A 24,254-nucleotide genomic window follows, 5' to 3' on the forward strand; every position below is an offset into this window, starting at 1 on the left:
CCTCTCTTCCCCTTAATGCTCTCTGGTCGCTATGGTAACGTGTAAATATTCCTTTCAAAATAAGACACACAACTACAACACGGAAAAAAACCCAGGGAAACCGAGTTAGCGATAAAAACCCTGAAAACCATAAATTCCACACCCGAGCCTCAACTCTCACGGCCCGGTGCCAAACAGCTCACGGACTGGTTCTGGGGTGGGGACCGCTGATTTAGAGGAGCGAGTGAAGTGTTTAGTTATCTGCTAACACTGGCAAGCTGCACCTGTAAACTGTACAGGTGGGATAGTGGAGGTCTAGGATGTTACAGTCCCAAGCTCTAGCAGGCAGCAGTGCGCTTTCTCTCTTTTCCAGTAAAGAATGAATGGTTACCTTCAGACTGCCACTAAGAAAACCAACATATAATCCCTGAGCAGGAGCGATGAGTAACCACGTTTTACACAGGTGTTTGGATGTGAACCTGCAAGGAAACGGGGTTGTTGGTGCTAGTGCTGCTAACAGCAGCCACAGTGTGTAATTCACTTTGATTATTGAAGAGCATAGTTTTAAGGTTAGAAAACGCTCTTTAATATAAATAACTATCGTTTTCTTACTGTTAGCCTGGACAATAGGCCTGATTAGTTTTTCTTCCTTTTAAAGACTAAAAAACCCAAGAGCAGTTCCTAGTGATCGTAGCTTTTCCTCCCTTAGCTTGTGTTTAGTCTCTGTTCCCATGTCTGCTCTCTTCTTTTCCTGTATCCCACGAGTCGCTGCGTTGCCTACGTTTCCTCAGTTGCCTGTGTTTCATAGTTTTAGTTTCCTGAGTCCAGTTTAGGTTCTAGTTCATGTACAAGGTTTTGGAGTCTTTTGTAGAGGTAATTTCTTATGGCGAGTGTATCCAGCAAATAAAGTTGTGCTTTGAGTCCGTCATTTGGGTCTTTCTGCCTGCCTGCCACACAGCAAAACATGACACCTGGATGCTTTCTGTTTAATGAAGCTCTTTCTTTAACCTTTTTTGTGGTATTTTGTCTGCTTGAGCTTCCAAAATATTAAATAGTTGCACAAAATCATGGCTGTTACCTCTTTCATCTTAATCCTAATGTTATCATTTGGCTCTAAAACACAAAACCGTAGAACAGCAGGCCTTAATCTATCGGTACACTTTCACACACTGTCTGGTTTGTCTTCAAAGTTTTCAGTAAAGTTACACCCAGTATGAGAAAGAAGCTCGTAGAGGCCCTGATGGACTTCATTAACTTTATCTCTGCTTCTGTTCTGAGTGGCGTTGATGAGTTGAACAGAGAGTTATCCTCCCTGCATCTCTCCGCTGATAAGTTGAGTCGAGATCCCCTCTGAGAGTCATGGGAGTGGCTGTCAGAGTGCTTGACTAGGGACTCAGCCACGAGAAACCCAGAGAACATGAGAGGCGTTCTGAGTACTGCGAGCGTGGGGCCGGTGAGCAGCGCAGAATAACATCATGTTTATTTAATGCAGTAGATGCCTCATTACTGACTGAATTTGTTGCTATTCGCTTATTTTCAATCTTTCCTCTCCCTCGGCGCTGCTAGCTGGGCTGGTTCAGGAGTTCAGTGACTCCCAGTTCGAATGAACACACACACACACACACACACACACACACACACACACACACACACACACACACAGTCTTTCTTTAATGAGGCCTTTCATTGTTTCTCACGGTGACCCAGTCAACATGTATGATTCAGACTCAAAAGAAAAAGGTGTGAGCTTTTGCATGCGTGCGTTTCTTAGATGCGTTTTTCCTCTCGAGTCAGCAAACCTTCAGCATAATTAAAGCGCTTGCTGCTTGTTGTCAGCAGCTCTGTGATTTGGAGAAAGTTGCTCTGTCTGTGTTTAGAACAAACTGACTGTATTTTACTTGGATGCCTTTACTGCCTATTTCCAATGAATGTATCTCCAGATATACTGTTCACGTGTCTTTTCGGTGTCACTCTGGTGTCTGACTATGTGTAACTGTGTGTTTAAGGTTGGGCTATGTGGACCATGCTGAGGAGTTGGCCTCCAAGTTCCTCCAGTGCTTCCCAAAGAACCGGCTGTCAGCTCAGGCAGCACTGAACCATGAATACTTCAGCAACCTTCCTCCACGGCTCTGGGAGCTGCAGGACAGTACGTAACACATCATCATTGCCTGCAGTGTCGCAGCCATTTGCCACCATGTATTGAAATACAGTGCTGATAGAGACCGCTGAGATCCTGCCCACACCCAAGGAAAAGCCAGTTCAAGGCTCTCTGCTAACTTTGTGTCCTTTTCAATGCTGTCTGCTCACTAAAGAAATAAAAAGTGCGAACAAGCTTCTGTTTGGCTGCATGAAGGCTGAGGAAGTCTGAATAAAATCAAAAAATGAGCCTTTTGAGGGGAAAAAGATTGATTCTGAGATCCTTGGTGATTACTGTGCATTCAAATGATGCGTTAACACAGTCGCCATACTGTTCATGGGGAATGTGTATGCAGGCAGAGGTCAAACATCATCATGAATCAGTTCAAGTCATGACTGTCCATGATTGTCTTCTAACTTTATCCTTTGGAAAAAATCCAAAACAGGCTATGAAACAGATACAGAAACATGAGATGAGTCATTTAAATTTGAAGGGACACGCTTTTCTTTCACCTGACATAAGCAAGTGTCTGTCAGTCACGTGATATTAAATCAAAAAATCACTGCTATGTATCAAATTAAACACTCTAAAAACAACAGCTGGACAATGTTAGTCTTTGTTGTTCAGTTTTAACATAGCTGTATTCAAACCCCCCGAACAAGATGGCCGTGCAGAGATGGAAGTCCGGATGCAGCAGTGAGATTTAGCTTTTCCTCAGTATGTGTGTCCAAGCATTTTTCACTGAAAATCAATTATCCAAGTGTTTGTTTATTCAGCCAACACGTCTGACAGTGTGCGGCTTGTGTGAGCGTGTAGTGTGGAAAACTGAAAAAACTATGCTATGTTTGTACAGAAGCTCACTAACATGTAGCTTAGCTTTAGCATCAGCTCCTGAGAACTAGGAGGCAAATCCATTGCAATGTTCTGAAAATAACAGGAAGTTAATTGTTGTAGTTTGAACCACTGAACTTAATCATTCACAGCGTGTTCTGCAGAACCTGCTCCAGCACACAGCTCTCGGTGACAATTAGCACATTTCCAAATGCTCTGCATTGAATTGCTGCATTTTGCATCAGACATCACATTTGTGCTTGGAGTCATAACTCAATTCTGAACACATGTAATACACACAATGCTTTACTTTTTTTATCTGACTGTGAAAACGAACTGCAAGGACGAAGACACTCCTTATAACCCCAGAGCCCAGCTGCAGCTGTCTCACAGCCATACGGTGCCGTCAGACAGCTTAATGATGCAGAGTTAGTTAAATGCAAGAATATAGTATATATTTGTACACATTAGAACCATATAGTGCAGTATTCTATTAGTGCGGAATAGAAAATATCAATGACTGTGCAATAGAACAGCACATGATAGTAGGAAGGCTCTCAGTAGTGAATAGTACAGGATGTGATGAAGAGGAAAATGTCTGGTGGGGAGTGTGGGCGGTTAGTGAAGCTTGTCCAAAAAGCTCAGCTGCAGTTTGCACAGAACTTCTCTTTGACAGTGTGAGCCCGGGGTGCACAAAACCATACGCATGCCAACAAACCACAAGTCTCCTGACCTGATACGCCACCTTTGGTTCTTGGTCGCTGAAAGCTGGAAACCCAGCTCTCATTACCAGTGTCGGGTCAATTTCATACACCAGTTGAAAGTGTTAGGTCAGTGTTGGTCCATCACAGATGCACAGAAATGCAAGTGGACAGAAAACGTAAAACATGAACCACACAGTGGTCGGACGCAGAGAACTTCAAAGATTCAGCCGAATTCAAGTCAGGTGTGATGTTAATTTAATGGACTGCGAGCACTGAGGAGTCTGCTGTGCTGAATGCTCAATTAAGTCATTAATTTGGTTGTTAATTAATTACACACTGTAGAAATATTAACAGTTACACAGACGCGATGATGCAGTGGTTAGCACCATGTGTGTGTGTGTGTGTGTGTGTGTGTGTGTGTGTGTGTGTGTGTGTGTGTGTGTGTGTGTGTGTGTGTGCCCATTTCCCCTCTTCTGATGTGGCTTTGCTTCCATGATTACTGCAGGTCAGGTTGATTCAGGTGCAGGTGTGTGTTTATTACCTGTCTGTCACCTCTGTGTGTCTCTTACTTGTTGCCAAGGCTCTCTCTTGGAAGCCTCTGAAAAGTGGAAGAGGATGTTTTTGCCTTGCCTCTCATCCCGTTTTTTGGCTTTCTTCAGCTCACGTAGATCGTAGTCGTCTCTCTCTATGCCTGAAAAGAAGGCAGCTGTGTGGATGCCGATGAGACAGTAGGCCCAGTGGGACCTCTGCTGTCCACTGCCATACGCTGAGTTTGATTTTGCCCAGAGAGAGCATGTCTCTGTAAAGAAGCCCCAGCTTTCGACGCATCTTCATTTTAGAAGCTCGTGTATTTTGGGCGCAGCAGTCAGAGGCTTTAGGCAAAGCTTCACAGTTAGGCTACGTTTCAATTAATCCTACAGAAATGCTTGAAAGTATGTCAGAGATGACTGCCTATCCATATTGTCTGACAAGCTACAGATACATGTGTAAATCCCTTACGCTGTAATTCATTAGTAGTGTGAAAAGCCTGCTCAGCAGACCTGAGTGTGCCACCACTGACGCGCTGCTTATTTTAATGACAGAACTGCATTTTTAATTCCCCCCGATTAGGATTTTTCAGTATTATTAATCCTGTTATCAGCACCCAGCAGGTTGTCGTGTCTGAAAAGAATCAGAAGGCAGCGGTCAGTGAGAGAGAGGAAAGAGATGCCTCGTTTTGATTTTTGTATGCTCGCTTTATCTCTCTCTTTTCGGCATGCAAGTGTGCCACAGGAGAAGCAGCGGCGCAAACTGAGGGAAGAATGGGAGTGAATTAAAAGAGTTTAGAAAATGAGGACAGGAGTGGATAAGCAGGAAAATGGTATCTCAGTATCGTGGGGGAAGGATGTGTCAAAATTATGCAAATGAAGAGTGAGTGTGAGATAAAGAAGTGGCTAATTACTCCAGCTGTGAGTATTCGGCTGCGACTGCAGCATAGTGATTGTGTTGTTTGGCAGAAACAGGAGCCAATGGGAGCGGTCCGCCAGAAACATGCTGCACTGCCGTGCAGTTAAAATAAACCAAATGAAAGAGATCCTGACTTTTCTAATGACAAACACGCCAAAGGAAAGTCAAGGAAATGTCTCGTGTTCTCCCTGACGAACAATGTGTTTTCTATGGTCAACTGTGCGCTCTATTATCCTGTGTATTATGGATTTGTTCAGACAATACCCAGACAGATTACAGCGAACAATGAAAGAATTACTGAGACAATGGAGCTCCCGAGGTTGCTGTTAACTGTGCGGATTGCCTTGTGACATTTTTAATTTGATTTGAGTGAGAGTGTGTGGGTGTCTGGCAGTGCATGGAGAAAGTGCAAAGGCCTTTGGATAAGGAAAATACAAGCCCCCTCTCTCAGGGCTGGATGTGGAACAGACATTAAAGTACTGAGACACAGCAGTTGTCCTCCAGTTCCACTGCTCTCTTGGCAAAACTCTGCAACTATTTCAGAGTCAGAGATGAAGATGTGTTCTCCTCACAATGGACAGCGTCGATTCATTTTCCACCCCCAGAGGAATTTGGTTATAAATGCAGCTTTTTAATCTTATTGTTTTCCAGACAAGGAGCCAAAGGAGCTTCAAAGATAGAGGATCCCCACGCTGATTTACAAATTTTTAACCAAAAATGAAACATGCTAATGCTCTTCGACCAGTTTGAAAACCCTGACGCTGTTTGCTCTTCTTCTGTTTTCATCTCACATCCCCCCAAATTCCCTTGATGATTAATAATCATCTGCCTCGCTGTGCAGTTTAGGCTTCACAACTGCAAACAATGGTCACCGTTCCTTCTTCTGTTTGGACTGAATCCAGGGAAGGCATTCCTATTAAGTCCTTTGTATAGAAATGAGCTGTAATTCAGCTGAGGGCTCAACAGGGGTCAGTCCATCCATCCAATCTCTTCCACTTATCTAAAAGCCTGGAGTGGGTGGAGCCTATCCCAGCTCAGGGGTCAGTCAGTACAAGTAAATAAAGAGCTAAATGAACCCCCTACTTTTTGTAGCTTTCTTAAACACCGCATCGATAATGTGTCTGAAGCGAAAAAGGAAGACTTGGTCATTTCATGCTGATTGGTCAGTTAAGGTTTCGTGACATATTTCGGTGGCACTCCATTTCCAAGCGGTATCTGTTGTCTTCATCCACACAAGAAACTGCCTAGGAGACTTATGGGAAGACTCGATCGTCACAGTGTAACACAACGTTTTTTCAATTTCAGTGATACCAGTCTGTCCAGTCAGGATGTAAACACAGGCCAGCGGGAATCCATTTCACCTGCTTTGAAAGTGGACAACAATCAAAAAGAGGATGTTTTTGAGGTGGTGACCAGTAGGGCTGCCACAAACGATTGTTTTGATAGTCGACTAGTCAGATCATCATCCATTGGACGTACAGCGTTCAGCTTATTGCACCAGCAGCATCTGCTCTTATATAACTATCATTAGCTTACAGCTTTAAGTGTTTAAGGTGCTAACTAAAAATAAAGACAAGATGATAGTTTATTAAATTTTAATGAAATTTGCAGATTGTGAAGTTTAATAAACTCCTTGCTATCTAAAATATAACAGGACACCGGAGTAAATTCTCGAGCATCTCACACTTCTGATAATCAGCTGTCTGCTTGACGTTTATTCAGCTGTGTAAAAACTATAACTTTAATCTCAGCCAAACCGATTTACTCAGGAACAAATAAAATACTAAAAAAAAAAACAAACAAACAACATTTTTAAGTTATCTAAGTGACTCATATATCATGTTTAACCTGAGTAGCGAAAGACGGCGGTGGGTTTGAAAACGATTTGCCGGGAGTCCGGTGTTCTCACGGCTCTAGTGACCTAGCCCCCGGCTAGCTATCGAGCTAGTGGGTAACAGACGTCTCCGAGCGCTTTTGAAAATATGTGGTGTCTTGAGCAGATATAGGCTACGTCCACACGTACCCGGGTATTTTTGAAAACGCGGATTTTTCTACGCGTTTGCACCTTTCGTCCACACGTAAACGGCGTTTTCGGTCACTGAAAATGGAGATTTTTAAAAACTCCGGCCAGGGTGGATATTTTTGAAAACTCCGTTTTTGCATTTACGTGTGGACGAGAAAAACGCAGAAAACGCAGCGTCAAAGGTGTGCGCCTTTTTTGACGTCACACTGTGCGCCACGTTATTGTTTCGGTGAAATGAATTTCTACAATACTGTTACTGTTAATTCTACTCTCTGCAGTGTTTAAATGCTTACATATACACACAGTTACTGTCCCTCCACACATACGACTCGGTTCTGCTTCTATGCCCCAGCTTTGTTTACTTTTTCCCACCGAGGCTTCTAGACTTCTGATTGGCCAACATTTCTGCACGGTTAGGAATCTAGCGCCACCTGCTGCTTTGGCATGTTCATAGCAGCGTTTTTCTTCATTTCTGCCTTTATGTGTGGACGGGATTATTTTTTAAAACGAAAACGGAAAATCTCCGTTTTCAAAAATACCCGTGTACGTGTGGACGTAGTCATAAACTGAGCAGATATTTGAGGTTTACACAGCTACATTCTCGCCTGAAAATATGTTAAACGTTTATTTTGTGACCCAGAAAGAATAATAAGAGTAATATTAAAACTAACTAGCTGCCGCCATTGTTGGAAACTAAGCTGGGCCGCGCTATGAATTCTGGGACACAGCTTCTTCTTCTTCGGGGTTTAACGGCAGCTGGCATCCTTGTACATGCAGTGCTGCCATCTTCTGTTTCAGTCCGTTATTACACTCTTAAATCCTGCTACTTATTCCTGCGTCTTTTGGGATCTTACAAAGCTTCAAACGGCGCGTCGACTATTAAATCAGTCATCGACGATTTTGATAGTCGACGTAATCGTGACTAGTCGACTAATCGTGGCAGCCCTAGTGACCACAGACCGTTGCTCTCTCCAGCTTTGCATTCCGTTCATGTCCTGTTACTGTTGATAGCAGGAGGTTGTGCTTGCACCTAATTCAGGTTGCACAGGTCGTCCAGTTGTTCCAGGACTGCACATCCATCCATGACACCTCAAGTGGGTGTGCTGCGTCTAACACGCCAGTCCCAAGAGTGTGGCGGAGACACCGGGAGACAGACCTGCAGAGGGCCATAGAAGGCCAGCATCCTATGACCTGCTAAAGCCCCACAAAATAAGCCCCACAGGCTACTCATGTGCACTGTCAGAAACAGACTCCATGAGGGTGGCAGGTTCAATTCAATTTTATTTATACAGCGCCAAATCACAACAACAGTCGCCTCAAGGCGCTTTATATTGTACAGTAGATCGTACAATAATACATACAGAGAAAAACCCAACAATCATATGACCCCCTATGAGCAGCACTTTGGCGACAGTGGGAAGGAAAAACTCCCTTTTAACAGGAAGAAACCTCCGGCAGAACCAGGCTCAGGGAGGGGCGGGGCCATCTGCTGCGATTGGTTGGGGTGAGAGAAGGAAGACAGGATAAAGACATGCTGTGGAAGAGAGACAGAGGTTAATAACAGATATGATTCAATGCAGAGAGGTCCCAGATCTGGGACTTGTGCCCCTTCTGTTCACAGATGAGAGCAAGTTTACACTGAGCATACATGACAGAATGAAGGAGTCTGGCAAAAAAGATTATGCTACCTGCGACCTCAACCAGAATGAGTGGTTTGGCAGTGGGTGACTGGTCTGAGAATACAAGTACTTGAAGAAGTTCTTAGACTAGCAGGACCCTGACTGCTGTTGGGCACCAGGATCCAGACCCATTGCCAGACCTTAAGCAGGCGCAGTGGACCCTGGGTTCTTCCAGGTGTAGGACAGTTTTTGCAATTATTGTTGAGCTATGTTGTTCGCAACAAATGACAGAGTGTATATCAGTAAACATATTCAACATTTTTGAGAGTTCTTGGATATTTAGAAGATTACGCTACGCTGACAACTGCAAAGACAGGCTGAAGTAGAGCATTTTTCCAGTATTTAAAGATATTGGTATGGGTGCGTTACTGGCACTTGTGGTATTTTAGAATGGTTTATTTTCTTTCTGCAGTGTGTCTATACTTCTCCATCCCAAAGTCAACAGTAAAACTTTCACACATTCAACGCAACTCACACAATTGTGTCATTTTTTTTACAACATTTATTAAAACCTTAAAGACCAGTGAGCACGTGTGTTTTAAAAGGCATTAGCTCTGTTGGCGAGGTTGCGAGTCTCTGCAAGTTGAAACTCATAGTGTATAGAAATGAACTCAAACTAACCAGTGGCATTAATTGTGGAACGTATTTCTGTCATTTGCTGAACTGATTGTGTTATCACTGGAATGGTCATTTTAAAACTGAAATGAGCTTTGCCACACGAAGCAATTTAAAGATCCAGTTCCTCCCGACACAAATATTAAAGCACGGAAAACTGTTGCTGCAAATAAATATTCAAATATTCACTTTTTAATAAGCATCTCTATCTTCAACAACTCACTTGGAAATGTTCTTGCTGTCAGCCTACATACTTCTAATCCGCTCGCGTCCTCTTCCCCCTGCAGTGTCTTCTATCTTCACCGTACCAAATGTCAAGCTGCAGACAGAGAGCGGGGACAGCATACAGGTGTGTGCACGAAGGAACAGTCATGGAAAGGCATCCTCTGGCAGCAAACACTGACCTGAGGCAGCATCCTGCACACGACTGCCTGACAGGTACGCGCTCATTAGCAAACAGTATGCTGCAGCAGAAGCAGCATGAAGTAACACACTCTCAAAAGAATAACATGGAACATGCAGACAGAAGGTGAAACTTTAATGATATGGATATTTTCATGTGCTATATTGCTTGTGTAGTATGTGAAGTAGTACTTGTTTGTGTCGCATGTGAATTTGAGTAGTGTGTTCTCAAATCAAACACGGTCACTTGTTCTCTGACCACAACTGACGTTTGCAACACTTTACTGGGATTGTCGTGCTAGCTACGGCATTTTCTGAATATCTGTGACTTGCTGTTCCTCTGAACACACATAATATTTAATCACGCTACACAGGTTAACGCTCATAAACACAAAATCTGTAGTCTTACCTGAAATGCTTGAATGCGCTGTTAGCTAAGTAGCTTGGGTAAGGCATGCACAGCATCCCACAGGCCGCCGCTGCTTTGGGGATATGCTATGAAGTTAATATTTTCTAACAAGACATGTGGAACAAGTGCTTATGGTCGTGTTTTATCAGAGTTACATGTCTTTATATGATCAAATATGGTTTCAGTTTATTCTTTTGTGCATACAGTGTGGCCTTATAGAGGAGAACTAGCTAAACAGTAGTAAACCATTTCTAAAACCTGGATGTTTACTCTCAGTTCATGCTTTGTTATATATATATTCTGCATATTTATCTGTCCATATATATACATATGTATGTATCTTCGTTGTATATGTGACACATGCAAGGGCCTAATGTTGTTGGATCATTTCTTATAATTGATTTTACCAAGAGCTGATGTTGCAGTGGGATTTATTTTTCTCTCATGCTCCTATTAGTGAGTCGAATCATATTTGTACATCTTTGGTTTTTTTATAAGACTAATCAGCCGATTTTCTCATAAATACAAGAAGAAAATCAAACAGTGATGTAATGGAAAAGATTGTCTATTAGAACACAAAAATGTCAAACAACATGAAAGTCATTAGCTATTCCCTCGCACAGTTCTCTGTCTGACACTGATCTGCATCCTGCCGACCACCACGGCCTTTCTTTTAACACCGAAGCCATGAGATCTGTGCCGCCTGCACTAAAGCAGAGAATCCAGTAATAGATGGAGGAATGGCTTTGAGTGGGCGAAGAGGGTGTCCCATTCTTTAGAGACGGGGGTTCTCTTTCAGGGCTCAGATAAAGCGCCGCTATTTGCATGTAATAAGAGGTGCAGAGGCCAGGCATGGGGATAATAGTTGGCCTAATGATGGAGCAACACAGGGCCACAACAGTGCACTGTGGGCCAGATTAGATCTGTAATTGCTGACAGGTGCATATATGTAGCAGACGCAGCAGCTACTCGTCACCAACTTTCTCCAGTGTTTCATTTCTTGACGTTTCATCGAAAAAGGTTTGATACAAAGTAGATGTATTTACTATTCTAGGGATTTTGTGTGTGTGTGCCCTGATCTGGGGCTAATGGCTTTCTCTCTCTCGCTGTGTGTGTGCATGCGCGTGCACATGTGGAGGGTGGAAGTCACCCCACCGAGAGCGCTGTGTCCTCTCAGCTGCTGCATTTACATTGAAATCAGCCTCTTTGTCCAAGCAGGCCTAAAGCCTGGCAGGCTGGGAGAGCTGCACTGATAGCAGCCTAATCCCTGTGCACACATTCCCATTAATACGCTGACAAATTACACCAACACATGCACACAGCTTTTTATACTTCCCCTCAAATGTAACTCATGCACCAGTATAACGCTACAATATAGCACTAAACAGCCGCACACTGTATGATAGTGTTTACTGTCATTCTTTTTAATGGTGAATGTGAGTATCACTGTGCTGCTCTGGGCTTTCCAAACTGCTGTTTGTGAGAGCAAAGTGCAGGATGTCAGTACTTTGAAGTTTAGTGATTGTAAATGAATGACAGTGGTTCTGGTTAAAAAAAATTTTTTTTAATTCTCAAATTTGAGGGACTCACAAAGCATATAACAAAAGGACTAATTGAATAAAAAACCCATTCCAGGTTCCATGGCACGCGGATGCACCGGCTTTGTAAAACTGTTTGCAGATAGATAACGACGCTCCGTTAAAGAGCGCTAAAGGTAGATTAGGACACTTTGCTTTTTGGCTGTTTGTTCTTGGCTAGGCTAGCATACTAAAAGCCAAAGGCTGGGTGTCGGCACCCAAAACTGTTTGGATACGGGTGTGAATAAAAGTAAAATTTATCCAGTGAATTTAAATGTGGTATGAAGTGGAGCCTTACAAGCATGACTTTCTTTACAATTACACCTACTGTGTATCTGAGAGAGTGAGAACACTTCTGTTTACACAGATATACAGCATCAGCAGTTTATAGTTTTTTAAGGTTGGCTACAATTAAATGGATTTTACATGATGGTTTCAGTTTTGCTTAATGTTGCACTTATACCACACACAGCATACTGAGATGTACTCAAAGAATGAGCGTAAATTCTTGAATGTAATATGCACGTGAATATGTACGGACCTGCTCCTAAAGCCTTTCTGCTAAAATCAGAGGTAAAAGAGGTGAGGAGAAGGGAGACAGGGGAAGGGCAGCGCGATCGCGCGAATAAAGGCTAGATGGAAGCAGTGGCTTGCGGGAGCAAGGCTGGATTTCTTTTTGTTGAGGCAGCGTTGTATTATTTATAGGAGGTGGTGGAGGCAGGCCGCTTCAGACGGAGCAGAGCAAAGAAGGCGAGCAGCCCCCTTTCTCTTTTGTGGATCTATTCCCAGTGGGCAGGCTTTGTGCTGGCTGGATGGCTGCCTTTGAGGAAACCCATGCAGCTATTGAGCTGAGAGTGAAGGCCAGACCCGACTCGCCCGCACTGAGACACAGCAGCGCTACAGCTCTACAATGTCTGTCACTGCTATGGCCGGGGAGCAAAAGAAAAGGATGGAGACAGAGTGACAGAGGATGGGGGAATAGTGGGAGTGTTTGATTTTGGCAGGGAGGGAAGAAAGAAATGGTGTTTTTGTGGGAAAGGAGAAAAGCTGAAAGTGATAGAAGGGCAGAAAAATGGAGGCGGGGTGGAGAAGAGAAGAAATAAGGGAAAGGTCTCCTTTACAGTACTGCAATACATTCATCTATGTTTATTCATGATTCTGCATTATTCACGAGATTAGCTGATGCAACTTGGAGCCGAGCGTAGGCAACGGCTCCCCCCATCAATCCGCTCGGTGACCACACAGTTCAACTCCGAGTCCCAACAAGTGGGAGACAGCTGCCCTGTCTCTGAGCTTCAACACACTTCACTTTAGGCGAGGGTATGTGAAGAATTGGATGCAGCATGCTCACAGTCAGAATACATAACAAAGCATGAAACATTGATTCAATCGGGGAGCGAAAAGCAACATGAAAGAGGTCAATTCAACGGCTCGGTGCCTCAGTCCAAACAAGAACTTAGTTGGTCTTATTGTGAAGACAAATCAGCCGAGGTTTGTAGCGTCGTTCCAGTTTCACATTAAGATAGAATGCTTTAATCGAATTTAAAGCTGATTCATTTCATTACTCAACAATTATCTCGACAACTGCACGTAATGCGAAATAGGTGGATCATACTTGGAGACCCACAGCGTCTTTCAGCTCATTGTTTTGGTTTTACAGCTGAGCAGCAGCACCTTACTGTTCAAACTGAGAAAAAATGACAATAGAGTTTAACAGCTGCATTTTCCAACTGGTGGAGACCAAAAAAGTGCTACAAGAGGTTGAATGTGGAGCTTTTAGTTAAAGCTAAACAAACGTTTAGCTTGTGGCTTTTTATCAAGGTACAATAATACTATAATAGTTCTTTAAAAGGCCGTATTGGCGTCATCGTTGTCCCAAAAAATTGTAAATGGTTTTATATTTTTTCTGTTTTTCCAAATCGGAAGCTACAGCCGAGTTCATAGCAGAAGCTGAGGTTACCTTGCATCGGATCTGCTTCTCAAATGATTTCAAATGGCTGACTGACTTGTCAGCATCAGTAGTTTTAAATTAAAAATTTTAACACATTTAATGCATCTAGAGTGCAGAATCACTCAAAATCCCTGAAATGGTTCTGCAACGCATTCCGGGCAGTTTATCCAAGTAGAGTTACCTTCGCACATGCGCCAATGGGGAGCTGATCTGGTATCGAGCAGCCGAACCAATCAGCTCAGTGTGGAAGATGATAAACGCACATTTGAGTATTAAAAAAATAACAAGACAGAACAGTCGACCAACATAAAGTATTTTGCACATTGTGCGAGAAGGAATTTTCTTTTCACCGAAGCACTTCCAGCTTAAAATATCACATTATTATCACATATTATATATTAGTGTATACTTACCTATTAGTATATAGGTTTTTAAAAAAGTTGTATTTCACAGGAGAGAAGCTGTGCTAAAAGATTGAAGAAAACTATTGAAATTCTCTCTGAATTTAAGCATTGAACATTCTTTGTGTTTATTCTCCATTTGCTTCATTATATTCCATGAATGTCAGTTACAAGCTTAAATATAACGTTGAAAAAATCTAATTGCAACCAGGCTATTGATCAAGTAATTGCGATTAATTACAGAAAATTGTGAGATTAATTAATTAATTTTTTTAACCTATTGACAGCACTAAAAATACCATTTATTTAGTTTTTTCACAGTACAGTTGATTATGCTGCGCTGTAGACACTCGCACAGACGTCTGAGTAGTCAGTCCTGTTATGCCTTTTAGAAGTCAGCTGTGTGGTTGGTGCAATATAAATTCTCATCTGGGTGGTGACAACAACTGGTAGGTGCACAGAGGTTGGCATCGCCCTCACACTCTGATGATATTTACCTCGGATCAGAGCGGAATCCCAGACACGGAAGTCATAAGTCATAAAGAAATGTTTCCACCTCTGTGTCGGTGTTTAGTCATCGTCACAGGGAGACCTCCGAAATGAAGACAAGCGGACCAAAAGAAACAAAAGTTCTTGCATTTAGTTCCTACTACCTGTATCTCAGATATGCAGTGTCTGTGGGAGGTTCAGTGGAAAACTGTAGAAAACCAGAAGTCGTGGCTACTAGACAATCAACGTCATTACAGCTCAGTGCTGAACTAAAGGAGTAACCAGTATAACCACATGTAAGGGTTCATTCATATCGCTGAGATGTGCTGGACAATTGAAGTCGTGTTGATGAGTGCTGTTCTCTGCTCTTCTGCCGGTCACCTGGCCAGACTTCACACAACGCAGCAGTCTTTGTACGCTGCGTCTGTGCGGTGAGCCATCACAGGTCGGCGACAGGACACTCTGGCCCTGGAGCATCACTGTGTCACTTTGAAGATAACAGCTGCAGGCAAAGCCGGACTTTAGTGTCCAAAATGTAGAGGTGCCAGCTATTTATCTCACTGCATACACACACACACGCTCGCTCTAGCCTAAGGTATCATCTCCGAGACCGTGCCGCGTGCCTTTTTTGGGGAAGAGGATAAAAATGCAGGAAACCTTCATAGATGTACAGACATTTCACTTGAAAGTAAAAGCACTATTTGTCCCCTGGTGTGATCCTACCATGATGTCTGTCTACTAAAGCCATCACTGTCCAAAACGTACAAAGTCAACAGGACAGAAAGAGAATATTTTTGGCTCTGTAGCAGGAAGAAATAGATTTGTGCTGTCCACAAAACGACCTGTCAGAAAGTTTTTCTAGGTAGAGGACAAAGTGATTTAAAGTGTATTCCTGCTGTGAGCCTGAGGGGGGGAAATAGGAGGTGCGGGGAGGAAGGATAACCAGAGGCATAGCCTTGAGAAATGGAGAGCCTTCAGTCAAATCAGCCTAGTTTTAGTCTCCCACTGCTTCTTATAACCATACAGGTTCAATGCCTGCCAGTAATGTGGGCTTTCATTTCATCCTCTCCTCGTGGAAAAAGCATTGTGAAGGCTCTGCAGCTCTGCACTACTTGTTCCAATGTGTTTGCACTCACTTCCCCATGCTGTTGATTTCATATAATACCATTTCCCCTCTGCTTTTATGACCTGTTAACATGTATGTCCTTAAACCCAAGGCTCTTCAGTCTCTCAGGATTGATCATAACTGCGTGCAGTTAAATCAAAGTGTGGCGCTCCTGTGTTTTCTTCATGTTGCCATCTTACCACTGTGCGGCTGGAGGTAAAAACAATGGTGTGTGTACATATAAATATCACTTCAAACATTTCAACCAAAAATGGTTTTGATGACACCGTGAGAAATTGAGGCTACTGAATATTTATGTAGCACTTTTTTCTGTTTTGCCCTTGGTAGATGGTTTCTGAGGATCCGTCTCATAGCCAGGGGTATGTACAGAGGGGGGTACGCATCTGTATTCAGGTGACGCCTCGTGTAGACTGCACATGAAAATCAGATCCACTGTTTTCTTCACCAGTTCTCCTTGTTCTCTGTGCCCCAGCAGTATGACTGTAGTCAACCTAACCCTAACGATAAGTTCAAAAAGTTGGTTTTGGTGGGTTTGTTGTTGATCAGTAAGGCATACATGTAATCAGCCTGTCTGATTGGGTTTTTTCTGTTTTTTAATAGAAACAGAAAAAGGTTTAAATATCCTTTCTCCCTTTTTGTGCAATTCATGTGCAAGACAGATGTGCAGAGGCTATGGTTGTTGGGCACTGTTATCCTTTTATAATAGACTAGAGCATATGTTCAGTCTGTTGTTATGCTCTTCCACAGCATGTCTTTATCCTGTCTTCCTTCTCTCACCCCAACCAATCACAGCAGATGGCCCCGCCCCTCCCTGAGCCTGGTTCTGTGGGAGGTTTCTTCCTGTTAAAAGGGAGTTTTTCCTTCCCACTGTTGCCAAAGTGCTTGCTGATAGGGGCTCATATGATTGTTGGGTTTTTCTCTGTATGTATTATTGTAGGTCTACTGTACAATATAAAGCACATTGAGGTGACTGTTGTTGTGATTTGGCGCTGTGTAAATAAAGTTGAATTGAATTGTTAGGTTATAGTGTCCATTGAGTTACCCAGACTAGCTATAAAACTTGGGCTTCATATTTTGGGGTGTAGAGAAGGATAGAGTAGGATCATGTTAACAACTTACCAAAATTTGGCTTCCGTCCACCTTATGGTTCTTAGAAGTGTTGTGCGATATGGAGCTCTTCAAAACCATGTCTCTTACTGCCGTTGTTTGCACTGACAACATATAGGCATGAGTGGAATGAAATATGAGGGATTTTAAATATCACGTTACTTCTGACGTCTTCTTCGATGTCAGATGAGGTCAAACTTTCATAAAATGTCTTTTATCTTTGTGCTTGATATCCTCCTGCCTTTTTATTGGCAACATTTTAGAAATGACACTGGGATGCAGGGACTTTAAATGTCACATTGTCGTTTGCATCCAAATATCATGTCACTTGACTTCATTTCAAGAATTGTAAAGAGAAAGAGAAAGAGCTGGCTATTTAGGTAGAGAGAAAAAAACGGTGCCATCATATGCCACCATTATCGCAGCAATGTATCATGATGATATCAATCATTAGCCAATAGGGACATAATACTAATACCGTACACTGTACATATATATTTTGCATCGATTTTTGCACCTATTACGTCTCTGTAAACAAACATTACTAAATGAATTTAATAATGTGTATTAATGTATGTTCTGCTGGTGTAATTATACTCTTTGATCATATCCAATCGCTTTTTAGATTCAAAAACTGCATTTTAGCACATATTCACCTTTCTTTTTTCAACAACAAATGAGAACCTGATATGTCAAAATAATAGGACAGAAGTTTAATGAATGTTTTGCAGAGGCACCAAAGAAGTACCCTTTTCATTTCAGCAAAAAAAGGTGCATCTCTCCATGTCTCAGTTTTTTTCCCCGTCTCCTCCTCTTCCCCCGACCATATGGCTTCTCCTAATGAGCGTTGCACATGTACCTCCTTCCTTTTTTGCCTCTCCAAAAAGAAAAGAAAAAGCAATTCCTTCTTATGTGGTGAAGCCAACAGCTCTTCTACAGCAGCAGATCTGGAGCTGCTCGTCTCAGCTGAGCGAATTAGAGTCAAATAAAGCATGCTAATGAATTTAACTTTGTCAGTCTGCCATTTGAAACACCGAGGAATAATGAGCTGAGCTCAGACTCATACAAACAGGAACTACACAAATTTTTATCCGCATACTTTTTGTAAGTTGCCTCTGTCTTTTCATCACAACCTTTGATTACAGTGGCACACTTTCTGAGTGGAAATAATCAGTTTTTGTCATCAGAATTTAGTCAGTTCGTTTATTTGGAATGACTCCGGTTTGTAGAGTTTATGACTGTTGGCTTCAGTTCAGTTGGGTGCATGGCATTCACTACAAACCTAAAGTGGAACTTCAAGCTAGTGAGGGTCTGTAAATATTGCACTCATCAAAGAACAACACCAAAAACATACTAAAATTTAATTTAGGGAGTGTAACAGAGTTACAGCCCTTTCCCCGGCCAGAACCAGCTCTGGTCCAGTTTCAATACAAAAACATACCTCATCTCCAGGTTCATAACAGGACCATCTTTATACTCTCTTTGCATTAAACCCACACGTGATCTGACACTAAACATGGTCTGGCATCTTCAAACAGGCAATCTGGTCTGGTTTTGCTATTTGGGTATTATCATATCCATTTGAAATAAAGTGTAATATTTATAAAGGAGGTTACTGGGGTTAATGACAGCTATTTGAAGCACTCAACCGTCAACCATCAAGTCCCGAGTTTGAATCGAGACTTATGCCTATAGTCTGATTTAGGCCTCAGAAGCTTTCTGGTTAAGTTTAGAAAAGATGCTGGTTGTCATGGTGTCACCTTTTGTTTAGTAACTGGCTAATTTCTTGGTGGTTTGCAACTTGACAGGCCTAAAGATACACTGCTTCATCGTTATTTTTGGATACTAATGATACTAGTCATAATTTACAAGAAGAAGTCACCTCCTGCAGCCGTCATAGAGATTGCAGGTATAAAGCAGTTTAGCACTGACTTCACTTTTCAGAACAGGGAGCGACTTTCAGCTTGCTTAATAAAAGTTTGTGGTTAAACGTAAATCCACAAGTTATGTATCAAGTTGCCAGATATTTTCTTTCCAGTTTCACAGTTAACAATTTGAAATGGGAAATATAGCCTTAATTTACTTCTGGAACATGCAGAATTTAAATTCCAAACTTTGGCCATCACTTTGTGTTGGGTGAGGCTGTGTGCAGGCAGGAATAGGACCCAAGGTGCAGACTCCGGAGACAGACGTGAACTCAAAAAGGCTTTAATTTGGTACTCAAAAATATAACATAACTGAAAAAACTCAAAACAAACTTAAACTGGAGGAATGACAGAACACACAGCAAAATAAACAGTAGATCGCGACACAGACACAGAGAAACACAGGGTTTAAATACACAGAGGGAGCAATCAGGGAATGGGTAACAGGAGGGAAACACAGCTGGGGCAAATCAGGCCTAACGAGACAAGAGGAAGCAAAACCAGACACATTAACATCAGACATGGACTTTCAAAGTAAAACAGGAAACACATAACACAGACTGAACAAAGACACAGACTCATATGCAGGCACTACAAAGGGAACAGAGACGTGGGAACAGGGCAGACACAAACACTGACTGAACACGGGGATATAGGAACTAAGGACACACAGAGACGCGAACTAGACAAGCGGAGACAGAGCACTTAAAGAAGACAGAGACATAAGCCATAAGACAGAACTCAAAGAAACCAAAAACTAGGAAGTATAAATAATATCAAAAACTCAAAAACCCTGGGTCAACGACCCAGGCATCCTAACACTTTGTTCATACAGACTGAAATGCATATCCACATGCATGCACACATGAGGATTATGAGCAAGTCTATGCTGGTTGTCCAAAGAACATTTTGTGCACAAATGTGATTTTCCCTCCAAAACTTGTCCATCATCTATTTCCCAAAACTGGAAATATTTAAAAGCAGCTTGGAGAGGAAGTATTTTGTGGTCAGTAAAGCTTTTGTCCAGTGGCTTCAACTGAACGCTGTGCTTTTGAGGGTTGAGGCACATAATCAGACATGAACTATGTTAGCCAAAGTAGAAAAGTAGGGGACAGAGTTCTTAGGAACTTCACACAGAAGAAGAACAGAGAGCCCTGGAACAGTCGGCCTCACCGAGCCCCGATCAGAGCTTCAGGGCCTCAATCTCGAATTACATGAAGAAAGAGAAGCCACTGAGACACTAAAACCACAGACGAGCTGTGGAAACCTCTCCGAAATACTGAACAAACCACTTGCCAAGTACTGATTGGCCTTGTCTTAAAGAGTCTATGGTATCGTTTTTCTTCATTGCTTCAAAATTTTACACAGTTCAGCAACTTGGGTTCATATAAGCTAATATTATAAACATATATCAGATGTCTTGTTTGGTACAAGGAGTGTAAAAAGATTGTGTGAATCAGTCCATAAAAAGAAAGGAAATAAAGACATCTAATTTCAGTTTGCCAAAGCTTCCATTCAAGGCTGATACATGCAGAAATATCACTGAATCAAAGTTCAGTTGCAGTTTCCTGGACCTCAAAATATATTTCAAAATAGTAATACTTGGATTTCATTACTGGGACACTCTACATTTCAGGCTGTTTCTTAATGTAGGGGGAAAATGAGGGGCCATTTCCTGGTGGAGGCTTCTGGCCTGTCCCGCTGCCTTTGGCCTTGCAACATATCAACTTTTCAGTTTAAACCTTTTGCAAGCTGCCGAGTTGTTGTTTTCTTTGTTGCCTGATTGCCAAGACTCGGGATAACAATGTAATACAAACAGAAATTACATATGTGTGGTTATTGTTGGGGCGTCAGGTCACATGTCAGGTAAATGCATGTGAGAATGATGCATTTATGGTAGCACAATTGATGTTCCTTGGAACAGGTGACCTTGTGAGATCTAAAAGAAAGTGTCACAGTGTTCAGTACAAACAGGTGTTAAGTCAGCGTTGGACCAATGTGTAGGGTCGTCCACTTCAAGCTTTCTGGAGGACTCAACGGGAGCACATTTGCATAGGTTGAAACCCCCCTCCTCAGACTCTGCGTAGACAGTTAACTATGCAAACAGATACAACAGCTGTACTTTAGCATTAGCATTAAGCATCAAGCCTATCCTATTGGAATGTCTACTTTTGGGGGTCTTTTTTTAGTATTACTAAGCAATCAGGAAAATAGTCATTCTGTCACTTATCGAAAACGGTTCATATTATTTTCAAAAAGGTTGTGCTTTTTGTTGAAACATAAAGTTATAGTTCAGAGCTTTATGATAACTTAGACCTCTGAGGGTTAACTTTGCTCCTGTGGTCCGAGGTTATTGCATACAAACTGCACTGTAGCTCATAGCATTTTTATGTAGCTTAAAAGGCTTTCAACCGTGCCACAGTCCTCATCAGCAAGCTAACTTGCTCATTGCTGTAGTTTATGTTTCAACAGCCTTGAATCAAATCTCAGGGCTTATTTTATTTTATTTCTGATTCAGCATAACTATACATGTTTTATTACTCTGAATTTGTAGTTGGGACTTTCCCGTGATGGACTCATTTTTCTTTTCCACTCTGACGTGAATAAAAATGTGTGGGGAGCTCTGAAAAAGTTTAGGCATACTTTGGTATAAAATGGACACATGTAATGACATTTCAGCACAAAGAAATTGGCGCTTTAGTCGAAAAAAAAGCAGAGTCATTCTTCAATGTGTCTTGCTGGTTGCTGGCTCTAGTATGAGGGTCTTGTGAGTGCTGGACAGCACCGGAGCGTTTTTCCCACTGAACCGAGGCAGGAAGTCAGCAGGAGACTGACTTGATTCGAATTGGACACGACTCACAAATTATACACTCGCAGGGGAGTCTCCATGTTAACAGCACACTGCAGCCCTGTATATGAGCAAATGGCTTGGAAACACTGGGCCCAGTATACGTGAGCCCACACTGCAGGGGAAGAGAGCGGCAAGAAATGAATGCCGGCGCATGGAAGGGGGGAGTGTTAAGGGAGAAGCGGGAGGAAAGTTTCCCTGCCATTCGGCCTGTTTAGAGAAACTGTAAGGAAATATTATGATTATTAAGAGCCTTTTGAAGTTGCATCGAGTTGACCTGCCCCCGCAGTGAGATAAGTGTACTTATTCTGCTGGCAGGATCGGTCAGCCTTCACTTTCTGACATGTTGATGAAAATTAAACTTTGGATCTGTGAAAGGCATGTTTTTAATCATTAAGGCCACGTGTCTGGTCGACCTCAAGAAGCTTTAAGCAAAATAAATAATGTGAACCAGTGCACGTTTCCATCAGCTACTTGCCGTCCTCTGTTTACTCCAAAGGACCATGGCATTCAGCGCTGGCCTCGAGTTGCCCTTTCAGTGTAACATGTTCTTACCCAAACCCGCCTCCCAGCATGGGCGCCTAACTATCGGCTCCAGGAGCAGCCTGACATTGCAGAGCTTTATCGTGGCCGTGCAGCGCTGTGGTGCTGGCTGGTATAACGCACGCTGCGTCTGGCTGGCTCTGCTGCTGCAACACATTCCTTCCAAAAGGAAGGAACGCATTCCTCCCTCATCGCTCTGCTCTCCTTCTTCTTGAAATCTCTCCATTGTAATCACTAGCTTGCCTCATAAATGATTTTGAGATACTTTAGGAAACTTTAGACTAACTACTGCTGTTTGTCAAGATGTCATTTCAGGCTATAATCGAAAGAACATTGGTATCTCCGTCTGCAGGAAATTTGTATTATGTTTGGCAATAAGTTTGATTCGAGGCCTCCTCAGCCTTCCACTTGAATATGCATATGAAAAGCATAAGGTGGGGAGACAAGGTGATAGGAGGAGTTGAGTTGGAGGTGGGTTGCAAAACAGCTTGCATATGGGCAGCAGCAAAGGTGGGCAGGGAAAGGCAGCTTAAAGATAGCAGAATTGGAAGTGAGAGTGGTTTAATTTGATGCAAACCACATCATTTTTAAATTTCTTGTTTATTTACAGTTTCATGACCTTCATGCTCTCTTTTTACTGCAAGTTTATGGGGAACTTGTTGCTCTCTGCAGACTTGCTCAGCAACAACTGAGCCAAAACATTAACACTGATAGTTGTGATGGACATTGTTAATATAACCTTTAACGTTAATAACCTAAATGTAACAAGCATGTTATTTATTGCTGTCTGTTTTGATATGATTCTACATTATGTGTCCTCATGCAAGCCAGACTGAAAGGATCAGCTCACCTTTATTGCAAAACCTCATTCTTTGTTTTCCTCCTTGGCCTTAGTCATGTGTAGTCATGCAGATGGTTTTGATTTCATTTCCCAGAGTTCTAAGAAATCGGCCTCTGCACTCTGCACCCCAATAAATTCCTGTGTAGTGACACTAATGTCTAATAAAATTTGTTGTTCAAAGAATATGTTTCAAGAGAATGTAATATTTTCAGTGTGTCTAAAATGGTTTAACCCTGTTTTGGGACCAAGTCATCATAGATACATAGTAACTCTAACCCTAACACCATGTTTTGAAGAAAACTAAAATTACTTTGTGAAAAAATATAAATGACAGTCATTAGATTTAAAGTTATCGTCACCACAGCAGGTGGGAATGAGGTGGGAATCTATAGGAGCTTCAAATTGATATTGCAGGTGTATTTACTAAAAACCTGGATGAATTTGAATGTCAGTGGCCTTGACCACGAGCTTAGAGTAAGTTTTATCAAAGTCTTGAGAATGTGATGACTTGAGAACAAGATAATCATAGGTGTGTCTGTACTACTGGTGGTTGCAGTCATTGGGTGTTTGTGGTCCATATTTACTATTTGGACAAGCGTGCCTACCATGACCTCCATGAGAGCCCACGCAGTTCTGTCCATTGGGGAAAGTATCTATCGTGGAATCAAGCTCTGCTCCACAAGCGTTTGGACTGTAGGTCTCAGATTGTGTTGTTGGGTCAGGTCTCCTCTACTTAACTGGAAAGTTGTATAATCTGTGAGCATCTTAAGGAATCCATCCAGCTTAACTGCCCTGTCAGTCGCAGTGTTGTTACAACATATCTCTGAGATTTATGAGGAAAAAAAGTTTCAGCGCACCAAAGAAGCCAAGTGCGAAATAGTGTACTATATATTAACACATAGAGTCATAGTCACATAGACTATGCTAATTGCTACCATGATGGATTCAAATATGTTCTATACTGCAGCTTTCTGTTAAGCAGCCCTGTGGTCTGCGTGGGTTCAGTACAGTGTCTGAGGCCAGAGTTTTCCTGGCAAAGACTCCCTCTGCCTGATTCTTTCTGGGCTAAATAGAAGCCAGCACCTCCCCGTGGCCCTCTCCATGTCTTCCCATGCCCCAGCCAGTCTGCCCTGTAATGGGTTCACTCTCCCATACAATCCTTTCACTCCTCAATGCACTGAATATCCTTTTTGCTGCCTTTCTCTTTGACCGACAGCCCCC

The 24,254-nt window shown here is 42.4% G+C and overlaps 1 protein-coding gene across 3 annotated transcripts in view; it reads left to right on the forward strand.

Annotated features, from left to right (window-relative positions):
* The window catches only part of cdk14 (cyclin-dependent kinase 14), a 222,749-nt gene that overhangs the window by 166,023 nt on the left and 32,472 nt on the right, over positions 1-24,254 (forward strand). For 2 of the 3 annotated variants that reach the window (XM_014329315.2, XM_042214258.1), the window contains 2 exons: positions 1,986-2,125; positions 9,702-11,028. In XM_014329315.2, coding sequence (XP_014184801.1) covers positions 1,986-2,125; positions 9,702-9,817 — 256 coding nt within the window. In that variant the 3' untranslated portion in view covers positions 9,818-11,028. Of the gene's footprint in view, positions 1-1,985; positions 2,126-9,701; positions 11,029-24,254 lie in introns of those variants that run through there. The other variant, XM_005947602.2, reaches the window with a different exon arrangement.

The sequence above is a fragment of the Haplochromis burtoni genome, unplaced genomic scaffold, assembly GCF_018398535.1.
Source record: "Haplochromis burtoni strain Fernald_Lab_line unplaced genomic scaffold, NCSU_Asbu1 Contig_539, whole genome shotgun sequence".
NCBI lineage: Eukaryota > Metazoa > Chordata > Actinopteri > Cichliformes > Cichlidae > Haplochromis > Haplochromis burtoni.